Source organism: Pygocentrus nattereri, chromosome 2 (genome assembly GCF_015220715.1).
Source record: "Pygocentrus nattereri isolate fPygNat1 chromosome 2, fPygNat1.pri, whole genome shotgun sequence".
NCBI lineage: Eukaryota > Metazoa > Chordata > Actinopteri > Characiformes > Serrasalmidae > Pygocentrus > Pygocentrus nattereri.
In genome coordinates, this window is record NC_051212.1 from 51,805,921 (window position 1) to 51,828,478 (window position 22,558).

Here is a 22,558-nt window from a genome sequence, read left to right on the forward strand (position 1 = left end):
CACGTTCGGCTGAGGGGATCAAACCGCCGACCTTCCGGTCACAAGGCTGGTTCCCTAACCTCCAGTCCATGACTGCCCACCCCTCGTATCATGGAGAGAAAAGGCTCAGAGGCCCTCTCAGACGCTGTAATTCACTCACGAATACGTCATGATACGGAACATGTGTTACAATTTCAGATTCATCTTGGCTGGTTTAGGCAACGTCGGACTGGAAATCTAACTTATTAACCTGTTAATATTAATATTTCAAATCTCTGATTTTTTTTTTGCATATATAAATTTTTGGGTGACCGGGGTTCTCTCTGTGTGGAGTCTGCATGTTCTCCCCGTGTCTGCGTGGGTTTCCTCCGGGATCTCCGGTTTCCTCCCACAGTTCAAAGACATGCAGTCAGGCCAATTGGACATGCTAAATTACCCCTGGGTGTGAGTGACTGTCTGTGTCTGTCTGTCTGCCCTGCGATGGACTGGCGACCTGTGCAGGGTGTATCCTGCCTTCTGCCCTATAACCACTGGGATCGGCTCCAGCACCCCCCCGCGACCCTGACGGAGAAGCGGCTTAGAAAATGGATGGATGGATGGATGGATGGATGGATATATAAACTTTCATCATAGCTCCACCTACTGACTGTAACCTGTTGCTTGTTTTTTTTTGTTTGTTTGTTTGTTTTAGACAAAAGCCACTCAGTTCTTCAACAGCGGGCACACCAACAACTGGGCAGTGCTGGTAAGCCTAACTGGCTTTGTCCAGCTTATCTTATGAACAAAATGCTGATCATTTTCTAACTGTATTGGCACGCTGAGCGGTGCGGCTGTTTTGTGATGATGTTTTTGTTGTTGTTGTTGTTGTTGTTGTTGTTGTACAGGTTTGCACGTCTAGATTCTGGTTTAACTATCGCCACGTTGCCAATGTACTGTCTGTGTACAGGAGTGTGAAGAGGCTGGGCATTCCAGACAGGTAAGTTTCAGAATGACAACAGCAATGCTGTGTTAAAGGTACAGATGAAAACGATCAAGCAACAAATAAACAACTGTTTATATTAATTTAAATTTCACTTCCAGAAAACAGCGGTTTAAATTTGAATATGCGGGTTTATAATTCAGTTTGTGGAATGTTCTTGAGTTGTACACATGGGGGCGCTAAAGGCCTAATAAGAAATGAAGCTGAAAAGTGGTTGTTCGGGAACGGTTTTCGTTGAAAGCTTTGGAAATTATAAAGACAGCTTTGCTTTCCAGAGCTATTGACGTGCATTGAGCCAAAGCCCCATCCCGGCATTTACGTTCTCTTTAACTGGGCTTGTAATGAGCGAGAGATAGAACATTAGTAGAACTTTTGAATGGAGAACTTTCAGTATCTTATATTTATTCCAGTCATTTCATAATAAAAAAAAAAAGGTAATAAAATCACATGTAATTCACTTTCAAGCACATCATAGTGAGCCCTTCAGTTGCTCTTATGTAGAGGATGTTTAATAATAGTGTCAGGCTGCTTACTTCATATACACGGTGTTGCCTGGTTCCACCCACCAGTACCTCTTACCACAGTCCATACAAGGAGAACCTTTTAATATCTCTGTGTAATAGTAACGATTTCAGTTCTCATAACAGAGGTGCACATATTAAAGCGATAAGGTGCGAGAGGCTGTGTGTCATTGCGATTGTATCACGGGGAAGGGGTGTTCTTAGGCACAACGCAAAGCAGAGTAAAACTCCCTTCCCGTGATAAAATCACAGTAATGCATGGCCTCAAGTGGCTTATTGCTTTTATAAAACAGAAGTCAACATAAAATGAAGGAAATGCGCAATTTTACAGAATGTAATTTGTTATTATTAATAATGTTTGAGGTAAACAAGTATTCCACCGAGGAACGTAGTTCCTTTAGAGTATAGAGTTGTTGCCAGGCAACCATGGACCGCTGAATGAGGAGAAGAACTTTTGATCTCACATCATTTTTTTTCTCATATAATAATGAACAGATGCACAGCACAGTACGTTTTGGTCACCAAATTACCACCGTGAGTCACATTTAGCACCAATCCAGTGCCGCCCCTCTTATCACTGGGGCTGAATCTCAAATCCCTTCCTGCTCCCTACATAGTGCACCACGTAGGAGTTTGAGTACTGGATCCTGCAGCTCAACAGAGCGAAATACAGCTAAGAAATAGCCATTTGGGACTCCGACAAACTCCATAAATGAGGCTGTAGAGGCTAGAATTTCTAAACTTTCATAGCTAGAACGCTATTTAGGGAGTACAGAGCTGTTTGGGATTCAGCCTGGGTTTGACGCGACTCCTGACTGAAACACGGATATTTGAAGCATGCCAGTGACATTTTTAGACTTTTATACAGCCGTTTTACAGTTAATCACTTTAAGTGCTTTAATTCAAGCCTGTGATATGAATGATGGAGATGTTTAGGCTGTTGGCCAGCTGACCAGCCCAGTTCTAGATAAGAACATACGTTGTCAGCCCCGCAGTTTAAGCAAAAAAACGGGTTCTTACTTCATCAGTTCACTCGGTGGTCCATGCGAGCAACATGAGAGTCAAAGATTATTCCATTAACAGCGCCAGGATATTTTGTGGCACAGCAATACATACATACATCAGTTGTGAGGCGGTCATAGCTGCGCGTATGTTGTGTATTTCACAGCAGCTTAGAACGCAGCTCAGGTTTTAGGTCTGGAACTATCCATTTTATAATATGTAGTGCACAGTGCTTTGAGCATGGCTCACAGCAATAAACTGTCAGAACTAGAAATTCCTGTTTTGCATCAGATGTTTTGATGGGTTATGTTTTTAGCTTTGTCATTATCAGTTAATCACAGATTTAATGACCAATTAATTTGCCACAATCTCTAGTTGAAGGGGTGTTTCTTATCTACTGTAAACGAAGTGCTTTTAAAGGACAGCGCTGACGTTTTGGCAACAGTCTGCCTGTCACTTCCTCGTGTGAATGACACAGACATTGTGAAATCCGTGACGACTGTGTGAGTGAACATCTTCTACAGTGTCAAAACTGAGAAATCTAACATGAGGAATAATTTACCCTTTTAGCGAAACTCAAACGATCTAGTATGAAAAAAGAAGAGGAACTGTGTGTAAAGTGTGGATTTAACACTTCAGATGTTTTACGATGTGAATTTGATGAAAAGTTTTTTTTTCTTCAGCCCTTTCTGCTGCTCCTTTACGTTTTTACCCCTGTTTGTAATTCTTCACACGAAAACAAACAGAAAATAGTTAGACGTGCAGAAGCTTTCAGTGTGGAATGTAAATCAAAGGACTACCATTCAGAAATGTAGAACCACTAGTCACATAAACAGTGGCTATTTATTTATTTATTTATTTATTTATTTAGAAGCCATTATAAAATCCACGAGACACCATGTCTAATGCTGATTGCATGGAGCACCGGGTGTATCGATGAAGTAAGAACCTGTTTGTTTAAACTGAGGGGCTGAAACTTGTCTTATCTAGAACTAGGCTGGTCAGCTGGCCGACAGGCTAAAAGAGAGGAAAGTAAACTGAGGAAGCTGTGAGGTATTAGAGAGCAGGAGAACACCATCTTTCCAGGCTTGCTGTTTTAGCAGCTGTCTAACTTGAAGCAGCGCTCCATCTTTTGCACAACACGGCGAATTGATCTGTAGATACTGTAGATCAAACAAGACACAAACACAAAAGAGATTGACACTACAGTTAATGCTTTTACACAGCGAGCACCAGACATATTGCAGTTCACCCCTTAAACTACTGTGATAAAATAGAGAAACCCAGTCATCTAGCTGGTGTTTGAATACTGTGAAATGCTCTGACAGGGATACAGTAGGAGTGATGGCAGTAAGGCGGTGTGATCCATCACTCGCCTATCGAGCCAGCTAATCTTTGCCGTTCGTACTAAGTTGACGTTGTTGAGAAACCAAACAGTTTACCACCATTGTGGCCACTTGTTTAGCATTTGTAACGGGACAGCCGAGCCTCGACACCAGACAGCTTACTAAAATTATGTTCTTAAATCATGACTATTACAAAAACTGCGGCTGAGCTTTTCCAGCTGATAAAACAGCTCACCAGACACTTTCTCCCACTGTCCCATGACAGATCTGAGAGATGTTCCACTGTTTGGTGAGTGTTTGTCGTGTTCTGACCGTAAAGGATCATTTAAAACAGCGATTAATCACCCAGGAGCTAAAATCAGCCTCCAAACTTGAAAGAAATAATGATTGGACAGTTATTGCGATATGTATCAATATCGAACGATATGAATTTTTTGTTTATCGTGATAACATTTTTGGCCATATCTACCGTTATACACAAAAAAAGATCATTGAAATGCCTTCAGTTTGCAGTGATTTTTGACCAAACTTCTCCTCTTTCAGTGGTCAATGGCTGCTTAGCAACAATACTTATTTATGTCAATTATTATTAATAATAACGTAAATAATTTTTTGAAACATTGTGTATTTTCATATTTTATGTTGGCTGCCTTTTTTAAAAAAGCAAGAAGCCACTCAAGACGATGCGTTATGGTGATTTTATCACAGGGCAGGGAGTTTTACTCCCCTTCACGTCGTGCCTAAAAACACCCCTTCCTGGTGATAAAATTGCAGTAACCCACGGCCTCTCGTGGCTTATTGCTTCAATAGTACAGTGTGTGGATTGAAATGCTAGACTAAATGTTTTATTCAAAATGATTAATTTACTTGGAAACTAGTGATTGCCTCCAAATTTGATCACTACTTCTGTATTTATCAGAACTTCTTTCTAAATATAAATTTTATTAGAACTTCTTTCTAAATTTATTAGAGCTTTATCCTGGAGTTTACATTTATTAGAAGTTCATTCTGAATATTCATGTTAAAATTTTATTGTGAAGGTTACAGTAAATTCTTAAATACGATAAATTAAGTAATTCTGGACACATCTAACACTTTTTACACTTCTTACTAATTAGTGTGGAGTTGTAGAATATCAGCCTCATATTATCACTTTTGCATTTGTCTTTGACAAACTCTGTTTTATACTCTACTATTTAAATCTCCAGCCTTATATTAACATTTTAAAACTGTTGAGTGGTGATGGTAATTATGACTATGTAATTAATTGCATAGTTATCTGTAAATAATGATGAAGTGTAAATGGAAAGTATAGCAAAACGACAGTAAGAGCAAAAATAGACTTCTAAGGGTTAAGGAAGGTCACTCAGTAGCTAATAACCTCCATTAGTTGTCAGATAGAAGTTACTCTTCAGGTCTGCTCTTGAATTTTAATCTTAACCATTATTCAGCAATGACAGGAATTGATTTAGATCAGCCTGTAGAAGCTGAGTAGTTGAGTGCATATTGATGGCTCTCCTCTGGGAGATTTATGCTTCTTTTTATGAGCTCTGATTTGTAATGAAGGTTCGACTCCCTCGGCTGCTGTTACAAATGACTGGGGAGAAATTCTGCTTCGTTAGATTTCTCACTGAAAGGCCCATTCGCTCCAGAAGCGGTGTAATACGAGCGTATCCACCGCCTGTCAGACCAGTGAAATATGAGGTTATTTGGCGAAAATCTTGTAGGGCCATTAATACGAAGCAGGACGATATATCGTGAATGGCTGCTGCCTGTTTTTGGATTTAATGTGATTTTAACACCAGTGTTATCGCATAATTATCCTGTAACAGTTCTTGCATAATCACATTTCAAAAATCATACAACACACACAATGCGAATTGAGTGTTTACCTCGTTTGGCTTGAGACAAATACATGTAGATGAAAGAAAGCAGAAATGTGTTTATTGAGCCGCATCACAGGTCTTTCAAAAATAAAGTTCTACTGCTGACTAGAGCACTAAAACCTTTAGCGACGATGAGTGATGTTTGTTTGTTTGTTTGTTTGTTTGTTTAATGTCCTTTAGAGGGCGGCGCTGAGCAACGTTTGTTTATTTGATGTTTGTTAAGTCCTTTAGAGGGCGGCGCTGAGCGACGTTTGTTTATTTGATGTTTGTTAAGTCCTTTAGAGGGCGGCGCTGAGCAACGTTTGTTTATTTGATGTTTGTTAAGTCCTTTAGAGGGCGGCCCTGAGCGGTGTTTGTTTATTTGATGTTTGTTAAGTCCTTTAGAGGGCGGCGCTGAGCGGCGTTTGTTTATTTGATGTTTGTTAATAAGTCCTTTAGAGGGCGACGCTGAGCGGCGTTTGTTTATTTGATGTTTGTTAACTCCTTTAGAGGGCGGCGCTGAGCGATGTTTGTTTATTTGATGTTTGTTAAGTCCTTTAGAGGGCGGCGCTGAGCGGCGTTTGTTTATTTGATGTTTGTTAATAAGTCCTTTAGAGGGCGACGCTGAGCGGCGTTTGTTTATTTGATGTTTGTTAAGTCCTTTAGAGGGCGGCGCTGAGCGGCGTTTGTTTATTTGATGTTTGTTAAGTCCTTTAGAGGGCGGCGCTGAGCGACGTTTGTTTATTTGATGTTTGTTAAGTCCTTTAGAGGGCGGCGCTGAGCGACGTTTGTTTATTTGATGTTTGTTAAGTCCTTTAGAGGGCGGCGCTGAGCGACGTTTGTTTATTTGATGTTTGTTAAGTCCTTTAGAGGGCGGCGCTGAGCGACGTTTGTTTATTTGATGTTTGTTAAGTCCTTTAGAGGGCGGCGCTGAGCGGCGTTTGTTTATTTGATGTTTGTTAAGTCCTTTAGAGGGCGGCGCTGAGCGACGTTTGTTTATTTGATGTTTGTTAAGTCCTTTAGAGGGCGGCGCTGAGCGGCGTTTGTTTATTTGATGTTTAAGTCCTTTAGAGGGCGGCGCTGAACGATGTTTGTTTATTTGATGTTTGTTAAGTCCTTTAGAGGGCGGCGCTGAGCGACGTTTGTTTATTTGATGTTTGTTAAGTCCTTTAGAGGGCGGCGCTGAGCGGCGTTTGTTTATTTGATGTTTGTTAAGTCCTTTAGAGGGCGGCGCTGAGCGGCGTTTGTTTATTTGATGTTTGTTAAGTCCTTTAGAGGGCGGCGCTGAGCGACGTTTGTTTATTTGATGTTTAAGTCCTTTAGAGGGCGGCGCTGAGCGGCGTTTGTTTATTTGATGTTTGTTAAGTCCTTTAGAGTGCGGCGCTGAGCGGCGTTTGTTTATTTGATGTTTGTTAAGTCCTTTAGAGGGCGGCGCTGAGCGACGTTTGTTTATTTGATGTTTGTTAAGTCCTTTAGAGGGCGGCGCTGAGCGGCGTTTGTTTATTTGATGTTTGTTAAGTCCTTTAGAGGGCGGCGCTGAGCGATGTTTGTTTATTTGATGTTTGTTAAGTCCTTTAGAGGGCGGCGCTGAGCGGCGTTTGTTTATTTGATGTTTGTTAAGTCCTTTAGAGGGCGGCGCTGAGCGACGTTTGTTTATTTGATGTTTGTTAAGTCCTTTAGAGGGCGGCGCTGAGCGACGTTTGTTTATTTGATGTTTGTTAAGTCCTTTAGAGGGCGGCGCTGAGCGACGTTTGTTTATTTGATGTTTGTTAAGTCCTTTAGAGGGCGGCGCTGAGCGGCGTTTGTTTATTTGATGTTTGTTAACTCCTTTAGAGGGCGGCGCTGAGCGATGTTTGTTTATTTGATGTTTGTTAACTCCTTTAGAGGGCGGTGCTGAGCGACGTTTGTTTATTTGATGTTTGTTAAGTCCTTTAGAGGGCGGCGCTGAGCGGCGTTTGTTTATTTGATGTTTGTTAAGTCCTTTAGAGCGCGGCGCTGAGCGACGTTTGTTTATTTGATGTTTGTTAAGTCCTTTAGAGGGCGGCGCTGAGCGACGTTTGTTTATTTGATGTTTGTTAAGTCCTTTAGAGGGCGGCGCTGAGCGGCGTTTGTTTATTTGATGTTTGTTAAGTCCTTTAGAGGGCGGCGCTGAGCGGCGTTTGTTTATTTGATGTTTGTTAAGTCCTTTAGAGTGCGGCGCTGAGCGGCGTTTGTTTATTTGATGTTTGTTAAGTCCTTTAGAGGGCGGCGCTGAGCGGCGTTTGTTTATTTGATGTTTGTTAAGTCCTTTAGAGGGCGGCGCTGAGCGACGTTCATACAGTCGTGCAAAAGTTTGAACACCACTGGTCAGTGACGTGTTCTGCTGCCTTTGTCTTCTACAGGGTGTAAGTTTAAATATGGCATTCTGCACAATCCTGTTCACGTACTGAGTTTAACGCCGTGTTTTTTAAGGTTTAAGGTTAAATTCAGTTAATATTCCGTGGGTTAAAATGTTCTGAAGTGTGTTCTCTGAGGGTATGTGAGCATTTTTTAAGATGAAATCTGTGCTTGTTCTTATACCAAGATCATCACACAATTCAGTCCATGTAACTTCATTCATTTGCTGCTTTTACCCTTTTTTTACAGTTACATGTTTTCTTTTACAACAGCAAAGTCGCTGAACTTGAAAGTTTTAATGAAGTCCCAGCGAAAGCTCGGCTGTTTGTTCGCTGAACCTCTTCTAATTGGATGCGCTCGGTTCCTCTCTCGGTTCTTGTATCGTTCTAATTGGGCACGTTTGCTCTTCTGCCTCCACCAGTCACATCGTGCTGATGCTAGCTGACGACATGGCCTGTAACCACAGAAATCCCAAGCCGGCCACCGTGTTTAGCCACAAGAACATGGAGCTAAACGTCTATGGTGACGACGTGGAGGTGGATTATCGTGGATATGAGGTGGGTGGCAGCACAGCCTCACACTAAGGCCCTTAACTTTGCCTGTTCACCTGGTGAAATGCACTCCATTCTGACTCATCTCCTGTCAATACTTTGCGTGGGCTGAGAGGCGCTGAACGAAATGATGATTTTGGTCATAGTTTTGGAGATGACCAGTTTTTGGAGTTTGTTTGAGGATGGATGTGTTGTTCATGTTTGTGTTTTTTGCATGCGAGTTATGATTAAGGCCCAACAGATGCATCAGTTGGCCGATAAAATTGGCCGATATTGACAACCAGTGATTTTATTTGTATCAGCTAAATTATCGCTGATGAATGCAAATTTCTTATGTGCATCTAAACCTATTCCATAATAAATGTTTCTGAGAAGATTACAAATCAGGATGGAAAAAGACAAAGTAAAATAGGTGAAAAATTGAAGTTCATTAAAAGATTAAGGACCAGTCCCATTTCACCCCTCGCCCCTACCACTGAGCCCTTAGCCCTCTGTTTTGCGTGTTCACGTTTAGGGGTAGGGTGTCCCAATCTTTGGTGAGATAGAGGGGTGGGGCGAAGTGTTGGGGCTACATTGAGCCTCCAAACAGAGATTTTACAGGGACTCCAAATGGAGTGATTTGAGAAAAGAAGAAAAACCAGCAAGTTGGAGCACAAGAGACCAAAGAAACTTTTCTCCTTTAAAAAAATCACGATAACCATCATATGATCTTAGTTTAATGTCGTTTCAACAAGCACAAAAAATCACTAATAGCATGCTAATGTCTCAGTAGCTAGCTAGCTAACTTTCCCATTCCACCTTAACTAGTCCAGCAGTTCTGATGCATAAAGCACCAGCATGTAACTGCTGCACCATTTAATGTGGAACTGGAAAATTCCAACAAGAATCTGCAGAACATCTGACTTCAGCTTCATATCACTGAAGAATTCGTGGGGGGTGATAATAATTAATTGCCCCCCTCTTTGAAGGCGTATGATCCCTAAATGTAACTAAAGCCCAGCAGTGAGGAGCTGAACTTTCCCCTCCTCTGCTGTCCCTGCAGACGGGCAGGGTCGCCTACAGAGCAGCGCTGGTAGCTGTTAATGAAGTGATGCTCTTTTTATTTGAGGGTCCCATTTTGTAGAGGAAGATTTCGACCACTACAACTTATTTCAGTTCTGAGGGGTGAGATGACACTCGAAAACAAGGGATAGGGGTAAATATAAGAAATGGGATTGGACCTAAAGGATGCAAAGTAAATGGGACTCTTAACGACCATCGGGAATACTTGGTAGACCAGCAAAACTCTCCCCATCAGATAAACGGCACATTTCATCTTTGAGAGAGGAGAAAATCAAGCTGCTTGAGAAAGAAGTCAACTGGAACCGAAGAATGCCGAAACTGGACTTCTGAGATGTGCAGTAAGGTTTTGTGGACTGAGTCTGAATTTGCAGTTGTCCACACTCGGATTGTGAGAAGCAGAAAATGCAGCCAGCTTCTAAGACTGAACTTTGAAGGTGTGGGGAAAAAAGCAGATTTGTTGGGAAAACTAAAAGCAAAACTTGGATTTAGTTGTTGAAGCTTCAGATTTTTGTTTCAAATATGTTTTCCAAATCAAATGAAAGACTAAATTCAGGCTCCAGGTGTTTTTAGCTTTTGTCCACTTTCATAAATGACAATCACACAGTACGAGGCACCATATAAGTGATTGTCTGTGCAATGTAAAGCTCCTTTTATATTTGCCTTGGCTTCTTGCCTGTTGCTCCTTTGTGAATTTTAAAGAGGCAAACTCCAAACTGCATCCTTGGCTTTGCAGTCATTAGTGGCACATGCGTTTGTAAAATCAAGCTCTGATGTTTTAGGTCACTGTGGAGAATTTTCTGCGAGTTCTAACAGGAAGACTCCCACCCAGCACCCCTCGGTCCAAACGGCTACTGTCTGACGACCGCAGCAACATCCTCATCTACCTGACCGGTACAGCTCTTCAAGTTAGCTTTCTATCGGATGAAATGTCGTTGATTCAGAAGTATTAAAGTGTGGATTTAGATTAGGACCAGAGTTAGGGTTAGAGTTTGGGTTGAGGTTAAAGTTTAGAGGTCTGCACATGTCGTGGGCTGGAGGTTAGGGAACTGGCCATGTGACCGGAAGGTCGCCGGTTCGATCCCCAGAGCCAACAGCACATGACTGAGGTGTCCTTGAGCAAGACACCTAACCCCCAACTGCTCCCCGGGCTCTGCGGATTGGGCTGCCCACCGCTCTGGGCAAGTGTGCTCTCTGCCCCCTAGTGTGTGTGTGTGTGCTCACTAGTGTGTATGTGGTGTTTCACTTGATGGATGGGTTAAATGCGGAGGTGGAATTTCCCCGTTTGCGGGATTAAGAAAGTATCACTTAACTTATTAACACCCGCATCGGCCCAATTCAGCCACACACCATGCCCACCCGCCCCCACCTACTTTGGGCTGTGTTTGTGGGCTTCGTCAACTCCCTCCTGTGTTTGCTGTAATCCACTCCACTGATGTAGGATGTGTCCACGCAAACCATGTGACGTGGCAGGGCATCCAGACCCATCTCACCTTCTTGCTCCCAGCAACACAAATAAAGGCTTTTAAAAGTAAGCATTTTGTGTATTTTTGGCGAGTCAAAACTTGCACATGGCACCACACAATGAGTGTCAGGTCACTGATGTCACTGTTGACAGACAAGCGGGAAGCCAAAAAAAACAAAACAAAACATGATCTTCATCTGCGTCAGCATTATACAGGGAGATTCACTCGAAAGAGGCCCCAGATATTCTGTTGTATATCCCATTAGGATGAAGCAATCTGAACCAGAGCAACACGATGCATATCTTGACGTGTGTCTAATCGATTGCATTACATACGATGCTGGAAGTGATCTCCCTTTTCTGCCAGGCACATGAGGGTATGGGGGTCTGCAACCAGAAGTTGTAAACGGAGGTTAAATGTCCTGGCGGCTGTCCCGCAGCTACCTCATTGCTCCAATGCAGGGGCATGGATGGATGTTGAGGATAGTCTGTTGGTATAAGTTTAATAATTTTTCCTCTAATGCAAAACGCTGACATTACTGATATGAAGCTGAATGCTTAACCACATTTACATACAGCCTAGTAATCCGTTAATGATCTGACTAATAGGTCAATCGGAGTAGAATACATCCATGTGAACACCAGGGGCATCCCGGCTTGTTCGAAGCTCCATATACTGAGGAGCACATTGCATGTTGTTTCGTTCAGATTGCTTCATCCTAGAGAGAGTTAATACAGAATATCCGGGGCCTCTTTCGAGTCAGTCTCCCTGTATTATTAACTAATTACTCTGGAAGATGTCTGCAAGTCAGCTGAAATGAAATTGAAGCCAAAACAGAGACTACGGTCGTGGCACAGGTTAAAAAGAACTGTCATGAAAGTTTTATTTTGTGCGTAGATATTTATTTACTGGATGTTCTATAGCCTCATGTGTTTTGCTGCTTGTGATGACTAACGTGTTTTTCTCTGCACCACACTTGCAGCTCATTTCTTGCTTGCCTGCTCGTTTCTACAAGCAGACAGTTATTGTCTAAGCCCACCCACTCAGCCAGCCATGAGCCTGCAACCTGTTGGCTGTTTACCTGCGATAACTTCAACCCTACACCTCAACACTCAATCTAACCAAGAGGTCTGCGGGTTCACCCGGGGGTCACGCCTGATCTGCTAAATAAGGGTGGGATTCATTTTGAAGCACTGCAGTCATCGCAGGTAAACAACCAACTGGTTGCGGGCTGTGTGGGCGGGTGTTATGGTTGGCTGAGAGGGGCAGGCTTGGACAGTTACTGGATGCTTGCAGAAGCAAAATGCATGAAACTGTGGAACATCCAGTAAATATCTATGCATAAAATCAAATTTAACACTTGCTTCTTACAGCGATGCTACAGTAGTCTCATGGACAAGGTTTTCTGGATTAAAGACTGGGAAAATCCCTTTGTGATGATGTATTTTAAGAGGAGGGACTTTTCCAGAACTTCCAAGGGCCAGCGTCCACGTTTACATGCAGCCTAGTAATCTGTTAATATTTCTATCTGATTGAACGAGGTGGGTAATCCTGTAAATATCTGGTTAAATATAAGAATAATATCCGAGTAAACGCCTGTATCCGATTACATTCCCTATCGGAAAGTTTAAGTCCGTTCTGCATGTGCGTCGCGTCACAGTGAGAGTTTATACCGTTCAACACGGCGGAGCAGAAACTGGTCTGCAGAGGAGACGAAGTTCATGCTCTGATCTTTAAAAGACGGCGGCGGGACGGACGTCCAGCTTATGTGTCTCAGAGCACGACGTCTTCCTCTCAGCCTTCTTTAATAAGGACATGTGAAGGACGTTTTCCTGAGTCTGATGTCAGTGAGATGTCACTGCTGCTCATCTCACTCTGACTGGACCTCAGGTGATGCTGGTCGTCATGGTAACGTCTACATTAAGCGGTTCTCCATGCATGCACGTCGTTTTGGATCTGATTACTTGTAGTGAGCATGTAAACAGATGTTTTCCATCAGATTGTTGAGTAGGGTGAGTATAAACACTCTTAATCTGTAATCGGAATGTATTCAGTCAGATTGCAAAAATCTTTGCATGTAAACGCAGCCCTTTTGTGAGCCTCTACATCAATGCGTTTCTTGGTCACAGTTGAGGGGATTCCTGATGGTTGTGTGATGTGTTTCTGTAATCCATGCTGGGTGTTGTAGTAAGAGAGCACTGATGGACAGAAGTGCAGAAGGTCTGTCAATGCTGCCTTACAGAATACTACATAACAGGACAAATCCCAAGAGTGACTGTTCGGTTTAGGGCTAGGTTTAGGTCTTCGGTTGACTTTGAGGTTAGGTTTAGGCAAGAGTTGAATCCGTTAAGTTGAATGTAACCGATACTTTGGTTAATATAAGTGAACGTCTACAAAGTGTCAATATAAAGTGTTGCCATAATTCCTCCTCTCCTGACTGTCTCCCCGTACGTTTGCACAGGTCACGGAGGGAACGGCTTTCTGAAGTTCCAGGACTCGGAGGAGATCAGCAACGTGGAGCTTGCTGATGCTTTTGAGCAGATGTGGCAGAAGCGAAGGTACAGTGATGCAGAGCGCCCCACAGGAGGTGCATGTGCTGTTTGTTTGGCAACCAGCACAATTTCATAGTTGGTTCATTTGCCTTAGTGTTTGCCTCATACTCATTTTCTGACCGTCACTGTTTAGTGGCAGAGGCCTTCACTGACATAATGCACTGATAAGCCTGAGCTGTTACCGAGGTTTGTTCAATCAAGACAAGCATTCAAAGTGTTGCTATTGAGACCGAATTGTTTGCCAAACGTATTGCGCACCCGGTTGGTCTCTGTGACCTCACTGCCACATCGCAACCTCTTGAGGTGAAACACTTCTCTACTGAATCAGCCTAATCTATTAATGATGTGTTTTAGCTGTGCTAATTGCATGTTTGGAGGCCAGTGCTGGGTAATTAGCGAAGAGGTAAATGCGATGGGCAGTAAAAGATTCCATTCTACCATTATGGCTCATAGCCTGCAGGGCCATGTCGCGCTGGCTCTGCCTATCAGTCCGTGATTGCCCATCAATGTGGTAATTGGAGGGTTGATGTATCAAATTACTGCTGCAGAAGCCCCTTTTGTCCACCGCTTTGCCCATGACTTCACAATTACGTCCTCACTTCCTTTAGAACAGGTGCTTAGATATGGATGTTCGGGGTTTTTTGCCTTTTTATTTAGGGCTAGAAACAAAAGAAAAGCAAAACGGTGGCATACAAACTCAATCTTTTGTGAAAGAGTACCAGGCTCAGGTCTATTTTATTGTTGCCACGGCAACAGCCCGCAGAGGAGTTGGATTATTAGTTCCTGCTCTGTGGCAGGAAGTAGAGGTGGGCTCTCATGGCCTTGTGTTCTTCGTTCGTTTCTGTTTTTTCTTTTTCTTCCATTTCAGTTTTTTTTTTTTACAGATCCGGACCTGTGATCAGAGCATTGTTCCTTTTCGTAGGTACAACGAGTTGCTGTTCATAATTGACACCTGCCAGGGAGCTTCCATGTACGAGAGGTTTTACTCGCCCAACATCATGGCCCTCGCTAGTAGCCAAGTTGGAGAGGACTCGCTTTCTGTAAGTCCGTCAGGTCAAGAGGTTTTTATTGTCATTCCATCTATGTACAATCACACAGTGGAGTGAAATGACATTCCTCCAAGGAACATGGTACAAAATGAAACAAATCAATAAAGCCTACACTTTTAAAAAATGATGGTTATTTACTAAAGAAAAGGCTTCTGTATACAACCATAAACACTCAAAGAACCCTTTGCAAAATTATAGGGTTCTTTGTAGCATGAAAACATTCTTCAGATTGATGTGTTGTATGTGGTTCTATGTAGAACCTTTTTGAAAAGGGTTCTAGATAGCACCAGAAAGGCTTCTTCCATTATTGCAATGTCAAGCTTGTTAAGCCATCTACAGCTCATTCTCCATCAGTCTGAAGAACCCTTTCCTAATGCAAAGAACCCTTTAACCATGCAAAAGGTTCTTTTGTGTGTTCGTGATTCAAAATAGAACCATTTTCCTCACTAAAGAACCCTTGAAGAAGCATCATATAAAGTCTGTAGTGTGTCCCATTGTATGTTTAAGTACAGTGAAAGGCGAATTTCATTCTACAGTATGAATCTCAGGTTTGATTCTACAGTATGATTCTCAGGTTTGATTCTACAGTATGAATCTCAGGTTTGATTCTACAGTATGAATCTCAGGTTTGATTCTACAGTATGATTCTCAGGTTTGATTCTACAGTATGAATCTCAGGTTTGATTCTACAGTATGAATCTCAGGTAGGGCTGGGCAACATGATAATGTATGTTATTGTGATAAATTATGTCAATACAGTAAGCTTTTCTGAACATATTGTGCATGTCATCATACTTGTGCATATCGTCATTCTCCAGTGTAAATCTCAGATTCATTTCAACAGTATGAATCTCAGATTTACATCTCCAGTATGAATCTCCAATTTACGTCTACAGTATGAATTTCAGGTTCGCTTTTCCGGTATGAATCTTAGGTTTGGTTCTCCAGTATGAATCTCAGGTGCGCTTTTCTAGTGTGAATCTCAAATTTACGTCTACAGTGTGAATCTCAGGTTTGCTTTTCCATTATGAATCTCAGGTTTGGTTCTCTAGTGTGAATTTCAGGTTCGCTTTTCCTGTGTGAATCTCAGGTTGACTTCTCCGGTGTGAATTTCAGGTTCACTTCTCTAGTATGAATGTCAGGTTTGGTTCTCCAGTATGTATATCAGGTTTGCTTTTCCACTATGAATATCAGGTTTGGTTCTCCGGTATGAATCTCAGGTTTGCTTTTCCAGTATGAATCTCAGGTTCACTTCTCCAGTATGAATATCAGGTTTGGGTCTACAGTATGAATCTTAGGTTGGTCTTCTACAGTATAAATCATCATGTGGTGTTCTACAGTATGAATCTTAGGTTGGTCTTCTACAGTATAAATCATCATGTGGTGTTCTGCAGTATGAATCTTGGGCTCATTTCTGTGGCATTAACCTCAGGCTTACCTTCTACAGTATAAATCTCAGGTTGTTCTTCTACGGTGTAATTCTCAGGTTTGCTTCACATGTGAATCTCAGGTTTGCTTCTGTAATATGAGCCTCAGGTTTGCCTTTTACAGTATAAATCCCAGATTTATTTACTTGCGCTTCCATTTGTCTGATCTGTAGCACCAGCCAGACCTTGCCATAGGGGTTCACCTGATGGACAGATACACCTTCTACCTACTGGAATTCCTGGAAGACATCCATCCTGCCAGTCAGGCTAATATGAATGACCTGGTGAGTGCATCTACACTTCACATCCACTTAAACAGAAACTCTTGTGCTTGTACTCTCAGTCTACTATATGATCTCCTCCTACCATAAAGGTCCACTAAATAGGTGTAAAATTACAGACTGAGCCCATCTGTTGCTGCACAGGTTATTGTAACCCCACCTCATTTATTGTTTATCTATCTCTGACCACAGGACCACTCTTGACCAGATATTATTTGGGTGGTGGATAGGGCTGGCATGAACAGCATCTTTGAAAGTTTCTTAATATTTCTAAATCCAGGTTGTTACCAGCACAAAAGCCAGGGTCTATCATGGAATGGGGCTGTATTATGCCTATGGCACAACTAACTTGTACCTTATTGCTTATCGGAAGAAAACCACGTATCTCCAAAATGGGAACCTTACAGGAGAAGGAAAAAACCTACGTTGCTTTTAATGTAAGTCAATGGAACCAGACGTCTTTTCCCAAGTAATTTTGGCCCATTTCTGTTGGTCCTTTCATCATGAAATGTACAAACAATGAAGGGCATCAGGTGTTTTTAAAATATGTCAAAAACTGAAAAGCGTCAAAAATGGAGATGCAAGGTTTTGTTCCGACAACAGCGTTATGCTTATTTCAGCATGACAACGTTCTGCACAGCGAGTGCAGGTGCTAGACTAACCACAGTCCAGGTCTCCCACTGAAAAGGTGTGGCGCATTATGGAGTACGAATAAGACAACCAAGGCCGTGTGCAATTACACAGCTCAGTACTTGCATACCGGAAAGAAACTGTTCCAAGTTTTTTGGACTAATAATTTACTAAAATGTGATGATCTTGTTGGTTTGGTGGTTTCAAAGACTGTTCTCTGATCCAGCAGTAAAAACGTGTGGTAATTTCAGCAAAATGTGAAAAAGAGCTGATGACACGCCTGTACTCCCATACGGATCACTGTACTGGTGTGAGATGACTAACCGTCTAATTGCACATTTTCACTGAGCCTTTAATAATTTAAGGTGCTCCTTCACATGTGATTTCTGAGGCATCTGCTCTTTTTTCTTCAGTAGCCATGTGGAAAGTGATGTTTGTTGCTCTCTGGTGACATGGATTTGATGTTCAAGGTGAAGTGGTGCTTTTGGGGGTTTTTACATACATCAGTGTCACTGCTAGGTGGTCAGAAGCTGGCCGCTGATGAAGGGCCGGAGGATGGCTGATACAAACTACATCGACCGATTAGCTACTGCCTCTAACTGTACAAGAGCAGGGGAGGGGTTTCCAATAATTGGCCAGCTAGTGCTTCTTTAGTTCCAAAAAATATTTATCTCACTGTTATGGAGTGAGATATAATCTTGTGTTTGTATGCGATCTAAGCTTGAGCGCTTGCTTCTCCGAGCCTTCCAGCTGTGGCAGATGAAAAAGCCCAGTGGTTGGAGACTGCGGTCCCTCCGGCTACTTTAAAAAGAATGACTAATCTGCTCGTGGGTCAAGAAGCTTTGAAACGGACAGGAGGTAGACCTTTTCTCTGAAGGCCTCGTCAGCCAGCCATTCGTTATCCACACATTTGACTTGGTTGGGTGTCCCACCCCCTCCTCCAAAAGCGATTTTGATCTGGCCTTTATTTATTCATGTGTTGTTTACTGTCCTCCTCCACACTCTCAGACCGACCCAGATCAAACACGTTTAACAAATGGGCCTTTATTCTGCGCTGATGCTTTTTGTCGTCTGCGTCATCTTTTTCAGCCCGTTCTTTAGGATTACCGTCAATATTATGGATTTCCTCGGGGACGAGAGACTTTTTAATCCTGATAGAAAGAGCCTCTCAGATGAAATTACAATGATCTCTCGTTATTTTTTTCACCTCCCATCTCTCATTTCTCCATCCCTCCCTCCCTCCCTCCCTCCCTCCCTCCCTCACTCGACTGGCAGCACTGTCGCAGAGAGAAAAGCATTGTGAGTTGCAGGCACCCTCGCAGTGCTGCTGATTAATTAAGAACCATTTGAAACAGTTCAGCAGGCATCAAGTGTGCACTTAAGGAAATTTCACCTTACCTTCACCGAACCCTTTGAAATGACTCTATTGAGTGCTCAGGAGCTGACATCTAGAAATATGACTTATTTACATATGACTGCCAAATGCAGCGAACTGGCGTTCAGACTATTTGTATGTAAATCGACGTTGTTTTACAAGGTCAAAAGCCTGGCACTTAATTTGAGAAATAGACTCATTTAATGCAGTCAAGTGCTGCAGTTGAACAGAAGATGTTTGCAGCAGTGCCCACAGTATCGCTCAAAATGCGCCGACAACCTCACAGCAATACAGGCTTAACAGACAGGACATCCTTTATAATAACCACGTAGGTGCATGTAAACAGTGCATGCAACTGCTTTGTAACTACTGAGGATGCCTTCACTGTTTTAATTAAGCAGCAAGTTAGAGATTCGTTTTTTAACCTCTTCAACTCCCCCAGGCTACCAGTGGCTCCAAAATGGACTTCATCATATTCTTCATAACTTTCATATTTAGTAAGCTACGTTCAGAAGCTGGCCGTCGTATGAGGCTGTAACCCTTATTTCCGGTCGAATAGATGGTGATGTAATTTAAAACCCTTTTAATAGAAGAAGATGAACTCTCAATTTATTTATATATATATATCCAAAATGGTAACTTTACAGGAGAAGGAAAAAACATACTTTACTTTCAATGTAAGTCAATGGAACCAGAATTTTTCCCATGTCATTTTGGGTCATTTCTTTTATGCCATTCATCATAAAATTGACAACCAATGTAAAGAGTGACAGATACTTTCAAATTATGCCAAAAACTAAAAAAAATGGACATACAAGGTTTTCTTCCGACAGCAATGATATATACAAATGACAAATTAAATAATTTTTATGAAATAATACAAAGAGCGTCTAAGATTTTTGACTTTCAGCAGTAAATTAACATTGTTTATGATCTTAAAAAAACATTTTCCATGAATTTCAGAGGAGCTTTTTAAATAAATAATAATAAATATTAAATAATACAATTTAAATAATAAAAATTAAATAAATAAAAAAAAAAAAGTAAATTTATTTCATGCAGTTACTGAATAATTTGCCCTTTGAGTTGGTCACGTAAATTCAGATGGACAAACCAGAACATACCCTGGAGAATAAGAGGTTAAAGACTAGTAGCGGAAGTCAGAGTAGTTTAAACGGGGGCTAATATCATAGATCCAGGGTATATGGTTTATGGACACACTGGCTTAATATCAAACAAAGCATGTGTCCAGAGCCCCTTCATGTCTTACCATTCTCTGATGCCCCATAAAAGATTTGGGACAGTGGACTGCAGTTGCTGCCCAAGACAATCTCAGTATGAACAAGTATTGGACATATGAAAACCTTTATGCCCAACAGTTTGGATACAGGGCTTCAAAGATGGTCAGAGTATGGTTTAACCAAACTGTATGAGATGTTGGACAGGGGTACCCTCAAGACATTTGAACAGCTGGATGTTTGCAGCTGAGACATTTACTTAGTATACACAAAGAATGGGAAAAACCTACACATATAAAAAATTATTTAATGGAATTACAAACGAAGAATGAAGGGGAAAAATAATTTGTAAACTGTGTCAAATATTCCTGTCTATGAACCTAAATAACTCCTTAAATATAAAGCAGAGATGGGAATCAGAACTAAATGTGGGAATTACACAGAGTACATGGAACGAAATATGCACCGAAGCAACTCTAGTGACCAATTCAAACATCTGGAGAGAATTCAAATGGAAAGTCATCACCAGATATTTCCGAACTCCAGAAATAGTGTCGAAGACGGGTCTAACTAATAGTTCAGGTTGGAGAAATTGTGGAGCACAAATTGGAAACCATACTCACATATTTTGGCTGTGCCCGAAGTTACAGATGTTCTGGAACGAAGTATTTGATGCTCTTAAGGAAGCGTTTCAGCAGAACATTCCACAAGATCCTAGAGCAGCAATACTGGGAGTAATACCGGATAACCTAGAGGGAAGATCTAAGAAATACCTTCTAGGAATATTATTAACAGTAGCTCTGAAATGTATTACAATTAAACAGATGAATCCAGACCCTCCCACATAGAATTTATGGATCCAAAAGGTATGGGATGTCTACCAAATAGAACAAATAACGTACTTATTAAGAATTCAAAAAGATGCATTTCGCTGTTGTCGGAAGAAAACCTCGTATCTCCAAAATTATAACTTTTAATGCAAGTCAATGGAACCAGACGTCTTTCCCTTTCTTTTGCTCCATTCGTCATGAAATTTCCATACAATGTAAAGAGCAACAGATCCTTTGAAATTATGTCAAAAAGTGAAAAATGACAAAATTAGAGATACAAGGTTTTCTTCCGACAGCAGCATTTTACTAAGAGATGGGGCCCTGTTAGAGATCTACTAATGCAGTGAGAAATCTTGTCTGTTTTTATTATTATTATTATTATTATTATTATTATTATTATTTAATGATCTGTCTAATACACCATTTTCATTTATTTTTTATTATGTTATTGGCTACTTTTATTTTAGAGTGGATCCCCTGTGTTGCCTATTCATGGAAAATTTATAGAATACAGCTTGTATTGTTTTCCCCTCCTTTCATAGAAACACTGTAAAACTGTTAAAAAAAAAAAAAAAACTAAGTTAAAAAAAAAACGGGACTTATATGATCTCCCTGTTTTGTCTTGGTTCAGATTTGCGCTGCAGCATTTTATACGAGCTGTAGAAGATGTGTTGTTTTCTTAGGGAGTCCAGTAAGAAGACCATTACAGTGATCAACTCTGCTTGTAACGAACGCATGAACAAGTTTCTCTGAAGTAGAAAAGGCTGAACTTTAGCAACATCTTTCATAAGATGAAACCTTATTTTGGTTATCACGTTATTGATTCACCAGTATACCTTCATTATGTTACAAGACCTTTCATAGTGAGAATACGCAGCAGTGATCACAGGTACTGTTAGTTTAGTCTTAGTCATGCAACTCTACTAGTGCCAAATGACATTTTACTGTGCAGAAATGAGGGAGAATCAAACAGAAAGGCAACACAGGTGTTCTACTCCACTGATCAGTGACGGGTAACGAACTTTCTTTCTTATTAGCAAAGCGGGAGCTCGCAAATGTGAAAGGAAACTTTTACAGAATTGCTCACAGAATTAACCAGTTTGATTGAACGCAGCTGTCAGGTGTTTTGATATGACAAGATGCTAATTTGGAGCACAGTTTTATTTTGGATGCTAAAATTTGCTTTGGAAAATGACCCATTATGGATTTTTATCCGAAGCGCAGCAAAAGCTTACTGTTCACTGTTTGACTGTGTTTGGTTACAAACGATGACTCGCAATTGGGGATTGAGAATTTTACCATCTGTTCAAACAGCTGCAGTTATAAATGCGTAGTGTTGTTTTCCCAGTGAGAAAATGGTTTTATGTTGAACGAATGAATTTGTCCTTTGTTTATTGCTAGCATAAGAGGTGATCCATATCTTATGGGTTGGTATTTTAGTCTTTTTTTTATTTTAATTATTAATTTTACCCAATTTTCTCCCCAATTTAGTCGTCTCAAATTCCCCCCGCTAGTTAGGACTCCCCAATCACACGATACTATCAACACTAGGAGGGTGAAGGCAGTACAGGCTTCCTCCGAGACCTGTGAAGCATCACCACATATTTTCGAACTGCCGCTCACGCAACGTCATAGGACAGCTGAACGTGCTCGGAGGAAAGTGCCATCCACCAGATCTGTTGCGTCAGCTAACAGACGCCTGCGCTGACTGGGATTGAGCTCGCGATCTCCTGATGATAGACGGTTGCGCCACTCGGGAGCAGTTTAGTCGTTTTTATTATATTATTTCTTTGAATGGGTCACTACCGAATGACCTACAAAGCAATAACTCTGAGGCTCACAACTTTAGCCCCTTAAAAGCACTTCTATGAGAACTTCCTAAGAATAGCTCAGCCATTTTTGCACTGGAGTCCCTGTAATTACTGAAGAATCAGCCTTGCTATGTAATAAGCCTGAGATTTTAAGGGGTCAAAACGCACAGCTTTTAGTCTGAACTAAGTCTGTATTCAGCTGTGCTGAGTTGGTGGGATTT

At 41.5% G+C, this 22,558-nt stretch overlaps 1 protein-coding gene across 1 annotated transcript in view; it reads left to right on the forward strand.

The window, feature by feature from the left end:
• The window catches only part of pigk (phosphatidylinositol glycan anchor biosynthesis, class K), a 55,711-nt gene that overhangs the window by 1,555 nt on the left and 31,598 nt on the right, over positions 1 to 22,558 (forward strand). Inside the window, exons 2-8 of the mRNA XM_017683594.2 lie at positions 671 to 724; positions 864 to 955; positions 8,490 to 8,625; positions 10,461 to 10,572; positions 13,606 to 13,702; positions 14,619 to 14,736; positions 16,346 to 16,456. Of these exons, the coding sequence (XP_017539083.1) occupies positions 671 to 724; positions 864 to 955; positions 8,490 to 8,625; positions 10,461 to 10,572; positions 13,606 to 13,702; positions 14,619 to 14,736; positions 16,346 to 16,456 (720 nt within the window). The remainder of the gene's footprint in view (positions 1 to 670; positions 725 to 863; positions 956 to 8,489; positions 8,626 to 10,460; positions 10,573 to 13,605; positions 13,703 to 14,618; positions 14,737 to 16,345; positions 16,457 to 22,558) is intronic.